Source organism: Mesitornis unicolor, unplaced genomic scaffold, assembly GCF_000695765.1.
Source record: "Mesitornis unicolor isolate BGI_N332 unplaced genomic scaffold, ASM69576v1 scaffold9665, whole genome shotgun sequence".
Lineage (NCBI taxonomy): Eukaryota > Metazoa > Chordata > Aves > Mesitornithiformes > Mesitornithidae > Mesitornis > Mesitornis unicolor.
The window spans coordinates 31,781-41,975 of NW_010183448.1; the positions used below are offsets into that span (position 1 = coordinate 31,781).

The following is a 10,195-nucleotide window of genomic DNA, read 5'->3' on the forward strand; positions in this document are numbered from 1 at the left end:
AGGGGGTGGGAAGGGGGAAAAGACAGGCCTGCTTTAGCAGGTTATTTAGTTCCATTTAGCAAGTGGAAAAGCGTGAAGAAAGCAGCTTTCTGCAGCTGGAGGGAGTCTGTCTGGCACTCAGCAGCTCCGTACTGCTCGGGGATGTACAGCATTCAGGGCCCTGATGAACTGTGAGATGTTCCAAAAAAGCCAGCAGAGGCTGTGGATGGAGCAGGGCTGGCACACAGGACAGGAGAACAGAGGGTACTGTTCAACACAGACTGCTGCACTCAAATATCTGAAGTTTACCATCTTGATTGGAGAGCCACATCTTTTCTTCATGGCAGGGAGGACATACAGTCACTTCCTGGGTCCTGTTTAGCCTGCAGTACAAGGCTCAGTCTACGGCTCACAACAAATTACAAGCAGCTTTAAAATCCAGCTGCCCCACAGCACCCACAGACACAAGCTCTTCCAGGTAACCTTTTCTCTCGCCCCTCCTTACTCCACATTTCCCAGGTTTGCACAACTCCTCCTGTCTCTCCCCACAGCTCTCACCCTTCTCCCTCTGAATTATGCTCTTGCCATCGAGTGCTGCCCCACAACAGGAGAGCCAGAAGCAGCCTCTTAAATGCAGAGGATCAAGCATCAAGAAGATGATTGAAGACTGCCCTCATTCTCAGCCCAGGAAATACATCACCACACTGGCAAACAGGTGCAGATCCAGCACGAAAGCACATGGGCAATACCACAGCATGCAAGCAGAGAAGACATTTCACTCAGATCAAGTCCCTGTGCCAAAGGCCAAAGCATCCCAGGACACACCGCAGCACAAATCTGTCTTGAATGTCACCTGCGGTCCTGTTAAAAATGATGTGGGCCCCTCTCTCTTTCTACCACAGGCATGTCAAGTACTTCTGAAGGAAAACTGCCAGCAAACCTTACTGCTGGAGGAGCTCCAAACTGGTGCTGCACCTGCAGTTGCATATGCCATAACTAGAAGTGACTTAGAACGTGGGCTTCCAGGTACCTTAACACCTAAGACAGGCTCCATCTACAGCCATGAACATTCAGCTGTTTCCTTCCCATCTGGCTGAGGGATGTATTTCTAACTTTCCCCTTCAAAGTGCTAAATGACAGGATGTTCTTTGAGATTTTAAGCTTATTACAGCTGCCATTGACCGCCTTAGCAACAAGTAGGCCCATTTTTGGTTGGACTTTTACAGAAGCCAGTAAGTTTCCACGATTTCCTATGAAATTTGAGACACATTTCCATACGACTCAGCCACAAGCCTTCATTACACCAACAAGAGTTTTGGGCTTTGCTGGAGGAACTGCCCACTGTCCCAGGACTTGCTGCTTTCTACCATGAAACTACTGTAGTTTTGGGTTTAGTGCTTTCAGCTACTAGATCAAGTGCTCCAGACCTATGTATTTAAGCAATCTTAGGAGCTCTGGCTCTTAAAGAAGTCTGTAGGATCATTAAGAAATAAAAAGAAAAAAAATAATTTAAAAATACCCCCACACTCCACTACTTATTAGGCTCAATGCTGGACATAAAATACAGCATCAGTGACCAGGCTGAGAGTGTGCAGAGATGCTTATTGTTACAATTCTAACCCATAGCTGAGTGCGCTTTACCACAGACTTAGTTCTGACCCCAAAAGCTCACAAAACTGAAGAAAAGCCTCCTAGGAAAGTTAACTGCATGCTTTCAAAGTCTGAAGTAACACATACTAAAGTTTCTCTAATGTCACATTGCTCCTTAACCTGTGACTTGGCTTCATGGTTCTTAATTGGACAGAGATAACCTTTGATGAGATTGGGTGCTTTTGGCTATACCAAAGGCTTATTCTGGAGTGGCAGGCTGAAGCCACCATCTCCTGGATTTTGCAGTGTCCAAAAGCCAGCATCAGGAGGACTGAAGTTTACGTAGTCAGCTATAGGCTCAGGGAGCACTAAAGCATATCACTGAGAAGCAAATCTGTTCTGAAGTCAGAGTTCATTTTAGGCTAGGGAAAGAAGTACTTGACTGAAGAGTTCAGTAACCACAACTCCTTGTGAAAAATACCCTGAGCTAAGGCCTATCAAACGAGTGGAGATCCCCACCCATCGCCTGCATCCACCACCCAGCAGACCCAGCACAGCAGAGCGCTATGACTCCTCCACATGGGACTGGAAGAAACAGGGGCTCTGCAGAGGAATGAAAGAATGAGGCACTCACAGGACCCAAGGTCAGGAGACTGATAAGAAAGCAAGAATTTGAGAAGCAATCTTTCAGCATGTGGGGACGTGGAAGAAGGGAGTATGTTTTCATACCACAGATGTCAAAGCAGTTGAGGATTTTGTGAGCAGCCTGTATGCAGACTGCCTGAGGCGCCTGTAAGGTGCAGTGTCCACTACACCAGGGCATCTCAGTGAAAGCTTTCCAGCCAGCCAGCCATTTACCTGTTTAACCTAAAGCTGGACAGTCACGAGCCATGGGGATGGGGTGTTATAGGAAGATCTCTAGTATAAATCATGATGTTACTGCACCATTTATCAGCTCAATGATATTTCTGCAGCCAGCTACTCTGGGGCAGAAGATGATTTCCAACCAAGCTGTGAAACATCTGTATTGTTCTAGCACTACAAAAAGTCACTTTGGAATTTAACCAAGCAGGAAAGAGGGAGACAGGAACATTTCTACCTCAAGCCCATTCACCTATTACTACTGTGAAACTTTAGACACAAACTGTTCCTCCTCATGAAGCTACTACCTAGATACAAGCTTTCAAAAAGTCTTCTGAATCCTGTTCAGAGTAGGTCAGAATTACATGTGGCACAATGAACACATTTATCTACCTCTATACACAAGGTGGAAACACTGCCAAAATGTTACAGGGCAAAGCCAGTGTCATGCACCAAGGCAGCTGTGCAGCTAGAAACCCTGGTAATGCTTAGCAGCTTCCTTTTTGCTTAACTCAGAGCTGACAGCTCAAAGTGAAAGGGCACTCCAGGGCAAAAACATGCAGGGTATCCTAAAATGTTTCTGTAAAAGAGGCAAAAATCAGATTTCACACCAGAAGGTCAAATGTGCTGCAATAGCAAAAACCGTAAGTTTGCTTTGTAGAAGAACTCTCCCTTCCCTCAAAAAAGCACTGACGAAAGCAGCTTTATCCAAACCAGCACCACGCAGAAAATCCTAGATCGGCAATTCCAGGAGCACAACAGTTTAAGGAAGCTAGAAAATGAACAGCCGTAACTTTGTTCTTACACGGCCCATCATGGGACCCACGACCACCTCAGGACAGAAACGGAGGCAGAGTGAACCGATGATCAGCCAGACAGCACTCACTGCTCGCTCCCCGTCAGCAGTGTCAGCAGGGAGAACAGCTCCAGACCAGAACTAATCCATACAAACAGCTCAGTCCTTTGAAACGCGCTGGATATATGCCAGCCAACACTCTACTCAAAGCTCCATCCCCATACTAAAGGGAGCACGTTTAGTATTTAGCATCAGCTCACAAAAGGCTCTCATGTTTTGGTTGGGTATTCAGCCAGTTCTTTATGCAAAAATCAATAATCCATCTAAGTATGTCCACACACAAGGAGTGCTTGCTTTCCTTTACGTGCAAGTCTGATTATAAAGTCTCTTTTGCAACAGAAGAGAGCCTTGAATTGTCTATTATAACTTAAAAAATGAGATGCACAGTCAGTATGTTGTGTATCTGCATTCAGAGATCAAGACAAAACATTTTCCATATGCTTAATAACTATCTGCTTTGCTATTCATTTCCTTAATTGTAAAGGGCCAGTTATTAGACTACAGGGCAGCAACAGAAGCTGGGATTAGCCTCCAAAACTCTTAATTTGTGCTAGAGCTGGAAGACTTCTGACACCCCCACATCTACTGCCAGCTCCCTACATCACTGCCCAGTGCTCTCAAGCCCTGGCAGAACACTGGTCTTTCCTCCACCATCGCTGTGATGGAACCACTCAGTAGAAAAGTTTCATTCTTATTCCAGCGAGTGTGATACATGGACAGTATAAAGAGGTGGTGTCCACCAGACCTTTTAGAAATAGCAAATGTTTAACAGCTGGCTTTACTTTTTCCCCTCCCACTGTATTCCAACCTCTTCCAACTCCACCTACAATCCAATTTAACTGAAGTAAACACTGCCTCTCTTACATTAGCAGCTTAGAAACTCAGTTCTGCAACAGTGTTTATTGTCTCCCTTCACAAAGTGTTTACTATGGAAAAAACAGAACTTCTGTTTAGACAGGTGCTGTGTGAAACACTGCAGGGATGAGGGTGTGCAGCTGTTCGAGAACATGACACAAAGGAGTGAAATCAATTACTGAGTCACGAAGAGTTCCCATACTGGAAACACGATCAGAGGCTTCTCAAACAGAGACAAGCTGCTGAAGCCCAAGTCTGCCACCACAATTTCAGTTTGCAGAAAAAGCTGCAGATGGTCTAGAGCTGACTGAAAAAATCACGTGCAAATGAAGACTGCTACTGACTTCAGTAGTATCGCTTCTTGGCACCTGGTGCTTTGCTTGGATAACAGCAGAAATCAGATATTGATAATCATGGGAACCATTCATGTGAAGAACGCTCTCTCCAAAAAAAAACTCTGATGAACCTGGGGGTATGTCACACTTCGGGTATGTTAGCTCCCGTGAACTAACTGTGGTGGAGTCCCGTGGTGCACACACAGGTTCTGGACACAGTTCAGCTCTCATTTCCATCAATCAAAAACTGTCAGATTTAAGACCACACTGGGCTAAAATATGTAGGAGATACTACATGTAACACACAGACAGCTGAGAACTCACTGCAACTCAGAACTTTCCTGAAAGCCCTTCCCTTTTTCCCCATTATGAACTCCTCTAGTAAAGCCCAGGATCTCACTCTATTCCCTTCATTTCAGGGCTGGGCCGCTACGAGCAATATAATATCTAGTGTTGAATCATCCAGCTGACTATGAGAGAAAGCAGTAGTTTGTGGTTAAACATCTAAAAACCTTTTTAAATGTGGTTTGCTGGCCCGAAGTGAAATAGCTGACTTCCATGGGTGGGTCAGCCCTTCTCTCTTGGTTAGATAGGCACTGCGTAGAGCTGGTCCCAGAACACTTAGCACTACTGAACCACACCCACATCTGACATATCTGGTCTGGCAGTTCCCTCATCTTGACATTAATCCAAGATTCATTTTACTTTTCTTTAAGCTTTGAACTTACTGTTCAGATTTTCCTCCAAACACAGCCATTAGGATTAGAGCAGAGAAACACAGCGGAGCCTGTCAAAGTTCCAGCCACTGCAACTGATGATGTCTGTCCCCAGCTGCTCCAGCTTTGGGCTGCACATGCCTCTCTGCTTCTGTTTGGACCAAATTAGCAGGAAATTTGCCTGGCCACTGAACGCAGGGAAGGATGAAGCACCCAAATGAAGACAGCCCAATACAGTACAGTACTGGGCCTTCTTTTAAGATCTCCCTCACCCTATACACTGCCATCAGACCTTATCACCACACCTGCACTTAAGGGCTGCAGCAGCATTTGAAACCCAGCTAAGCCTCTCCTGTTTTAGGTACCAACTGCTCTTTGAAATCAATTACACAATGCTTGCAAGTAAGCCAACTGAAGATAGCTTACTAGCTTCCTCACAAGACTTATGAATTATGACTGCAGACATCTACTACTTTCCAACTGTTACGAGCTATAGCACCAATCCAGTTCATTAGGGGCAAGAATAGGTCCTAACACATTCTTGGAAATTAAAAAAAATGCAATAGTTTTGGGGAAAAAAAAGTATAATTTATTACTATGCTGAGTTCTCTTGAAGTCACTTAATCTTTGAAGTCCTTTAGAAACTGTTTGCTGTTACCTTAATAGAATCACACCATCTGTATCAACTTCAGATCTTCGGAGCTCCATCACTTACCTGATCAAAGAGTTGCTTCCCTGTAGTGTTGGGCTGGATGGCAAACTCCAGCTCAGCGTCCATGGTGGTAACACGCACACTGATCTGGAAGACAGAAAATGCATCATTACAACACACGCCCCAAATAACGAAAACCTACATCTGCCTCCAGCCAAGGACCAGCTCCCAAACCTCCAGGAACTTCACTGCCAGCAGATAAAGTCATCTGCTCCACCAGGACGGTGTTACAAGTTTCCCTGTAGAATATAACTTTTATGTTTCACGGAGTAAAAGTTTACCCTCCCTGTTCCTACAAATACTCCCATCTGCTATCAAAGACCAGCCGATGCTAACAGTGCTGTTCCAGCCTTCATGGGTATTTGGAGAAATTATAAGGCACAGGAACTAAGTCTCACACCTGTGAAATGAAAGCGGCAAGGGATGGCAGGAAGGGAGTTTGCAGTTTCATCCCACAGAAGCAGGAAGACATCTGTGCACCCTCCACCAATACTTCTCATGAAGCAAGTTAAACAGCAGAGGCATTTCACCTCAAAGATTAGTGTAAAACACAGCCACTTCCATTCACAACTCCTGATTGTGACTGGAAAACATGCTGCAGGTTCTTAGGGGTAGGCAGGGACACTGCTGCCTGAATGCAGATGCCTTAACTTTTGGCCCGGCAAAGCAAGGCCTGGAAGCACACTGAATTCATTTCTATCTGCCCATCTAGCAAGTGAAAAAGGTAAAGATATTTCACAATTTATGAACATAAGCTGCAGATGCTTTAGATCAAACTGTTTTAATGCTTTCCATCAAAGAAAAGGTTCAAAACTTGAAGTTGTACAGACGAGATATTCACAGTGCACCAAAGCCCAGCTCACAGGCCTTGCACTTACAGTTCTCCTTCCTGCCAACAGCCATTTACCACCCCACATCAGCAAATCCTAATTAATTTGCTCTTCAGTGCAATCAATCCATCAGCCTTCCAGGGGTGAGGGGTGGAAATTACGCTGTGAACAGTTTTAGTAAGAATAACTCAAACTCACATCTAGACTGTAAGCTAACCACACGACACTGGAGACCAGAAAAGCTGGAGTAAGCAGAGAAATATTCAAGAAACCACCCAATACTGACAGTATCACAGCCAGTTCAGATTCCTGTATTTCTACTGAGTGTACGGACAGATTTCACATCTTATTTACTAAGAAAGCAGCAGCAGAAGGCAAGAGAGCTACAACCAGGTTGGTTTTTTTCCCCCGTAAGCAAGAAGTCCAAGTGCTGAAAGGCACCACTACATCCAAGTACATTTTGAAATTTCCCAGGAAGCCTACTGCAGCCTAGGCACGCTCCTATTTTGTACTTTATATCCCCTGGTGATGAACCTCAAGGTTTTCTTGTTTTAAGTCCAGCTAAAATTTAAAGCATCTTCTGTAAGAGGCTAAAGGCAGGCTTAGCACGGCAAAGCTGAAGTCGAGCAGAGTTGTAGCTCCACTCGTCATATGCATAAGGAATGGTATTTAGACATTATTGGAGCACAGATACCATGAATAAGCAGATCAGAAATAAGTTGGTTTTGAAACCCTCTGAGCCTTCTGGCACAATGAAATCAAACTGAGGAAAACCCATCCCGCAGAAGTAGCAAGGAAAGAGCAAATGACCAAAACTCACAAGCAATCATGGTTTATTTAAATTTAGCAGCTTTCAATAGCCTTAAGTTCTCTTGCAATACTTTCCCATAATTATTCTCCTCAGATCCTAGATGTCAACAATTGGCTAATTTCACGGTATTCTGGTGAACCAGGCTCTTGCTAGAAGGGCTGAATGCCCCCAAAACAGCTTTGCTACTTAGAAGCAGTCTCTTCTATCAGGAGTGCTGTTTTCTAGGCCTGACTTGTCCCCCACACCTACCAGTGAGAGCAGAGATGTCCATAAGCCACACCTCAGTATAAGAGGGGCTACATTAAATGAGCAGAATGCTTTCTGTTCATTTTAAAGACTTTCCTGTTCACCTAAAACACTAATGTACCAGCTACCATGAAAGAAAAATAGTCATTTTGCTCCACTGCTTATGGGTAAAACACAGCAGCTACTCTTATCTGCCACCATCTGCATAGGTGACTGAATGCTCAAATATCTGAATGCAGAGGAAGCACCAGAAAACAGAACTGAAACACTTGTGGCAGGTCTTTGCAACCTGGGTCCGCTATTAGAAGTGCATCAGACCTCACTGTAAAATAAAGCTGCTTCAGTAAGTATCCTCATAATTCATGCAGAACTATTAATTGTAAGAGATACGTCTTTGTTCACACAGTAAAATAAGGTCTCACGATGCAACCAGCAAAATTCCTTCACTGTCACTCAGCTTAAGTGCATTTAAGTATCTGCCCAGTTTAATACATTAAATAGGAACAGATACACTTTTTGCCCTACTAGAAGCCCCCTGGTGCTTGAGATCGAGTAGGAACCTAAGATCTGGGAGCAGCAAAGTCTTGAATGGGGTCTGTGCTTGCAGTGTCAGGCTGTGCTATTTCAGCAGACAGCATGAGCTAAGACACCACAGGAAACGGGCCCGTCCGTCGGGGAACCACACCCCGGCAACGCTGGCTTCCCCATCCCAGCAGCGTTTTAACACGTTCGGCAGCGTCCCGCTGGTAACTGTCAGGGGACAGAGCCGAAAACGTGTGTCCTGGGCTGTACAGCGACACCTTAACCACTGGGTTTGTCGTCATTTAACACTTGGTTGGAAAGTTAACTTTGCTGTAAGACTGAGCTTTGTTAAGCCTCAGTGTGGAAACAACGTACAAAGAATTTTCCCTCATATGCTACCAAGTCAGGGTTTTTTGATCCACTTGTTGTGAACTGGAAAAACAGCGAGGTTTCTCCCATCCTGGGTGGTGGGAGGCACCGCTCTCCATCCCCAGTCCATGGACAAAAGGCCTAACAACCCTTCAGAGCAGATGCAGCTTTACTGAGTGTTTAGTTTCATTTCCAGAACCCACATACTGGGACAGAAATACAAATCGGTTCTCCTAGCATGTAAAAAGGCTGAAAAACCAAGCACCAAGGGAGCTTCATTCTGAGAAACACCCAGGGGCCACCTCACTGTTGCAAGGAGGTTGCACTGATCTCCGTGTGCTCTGCAGCTCAGTCAAACCACAAGAGATCTACAGACTGCTATAATACTGCTATAATCCCTACCTGACAAGTAAGTGACAGGCACTGCATGTTCACCTTCAGTTGAAGGCTCAATTTCAGTAAAACCACTTTACCAAGGCATTCACAGCCCAACACAGGAGTTACACAAGGGTTACACAACAGAAGTGCTGTACCACAAGAAAGCTACCATGACCCAGTCCCATCATAATTTTGCCTTGTCCCTTGAGAATTACCCAGCCAAAGCACTTTTAAACCATTTATCTAGTTTACCATCAATGCTTATTCTAAGAAAAGCCTCAAGATTCAGTAGCATTAAGCTTTTATTCTTTGTATTTCTAAACCATCTAATGAGGTTTTCCTAGGTTTGAGGGCTGGCATAACCATCAGCATCAGATAAAGGTAGGCCATTTGGTTGCAAACAGAATAAAATGTTCCCCTATAATATAACTGACCTGGACTGCTGAGTATATTTAAATCTGGCTCTGTCAGTCCAGATAGGCAATGTGCACTTCTGTGGAGATGTCAGGAATAAAGGTAAATACAGCAAGAAGGAGACATTGCCCACCAGCGATCGGATCACAGCAGATTTACTAAAAATACTATTCTAACACAGGAATTAATAAATTCTGTTTAAAGCAGCTCATTAAATTTCTTTCAGTATAGCATTCATAATGCACTCACTGCTGCTTCCAAGTGCCTGCAATCTCCTAGGCTCTGCTTAGATCTTAAACTAGCAAGGTTTTACCCTAGTAAGGGGCCTCTAAACAGTCTTCCTTTGTCTTTCCATCATCATTTAATATAATATTCTGCATACAAACAGCTAGCAACATTCTATGAAAAGCTTCCAGAGGCCGTCTCGCACATTAGCAGAAAAGTCAAGTATGACTTTCAACAGGCAAATTTACACTCACCAAGTTAAAAAATACTCAAGAAAAAAAGCCCGTATTTAACTGATTCATTTCATAACAGTGACAGGAAAGAACCAGAAACCCAGCAACTCTTCCTCTTCTCTATGGGAGGAGTCACCAGTGTTCTACCAGTTTAAGCACAGCTTAAGATTGCCACTACCAGAGCACGCTAAAGCGGCCAGGGACAGTGCTGTGGCGAGGGCCAGAACCTCTCCATGGCAGAGTTGTGCTCCGCGCCCAGAGCA

The 10,195-nt window shown here is 44.5% G+C and overlaps 1 protein-coding gene across 1 annotated transcript in view; it reads right to left on the bottom strand.

The window, feature by feature from the left end:
* MSN (moesin) overlaps window positions 1-5,985 on the bottom strand; it is a 14,960-nt gene extending 8,975 nt beyond the window's left edge. Inside the window, exon 1 of the mRNA XM_010184134.1 lies at window positions 5,908-5,985. Coding sequence (XP_010182436.1) covers window positions 5,908-5,970 — 63 coding nt within the window. The 5' untranslated portion in view covers window positions 5,971-5,985. The remainder of the gene's footprint in view (window positions 1-5,907) is intronic.
* Window positions 5,986-10,195: the final 4,210 nt, after the last annotated feature.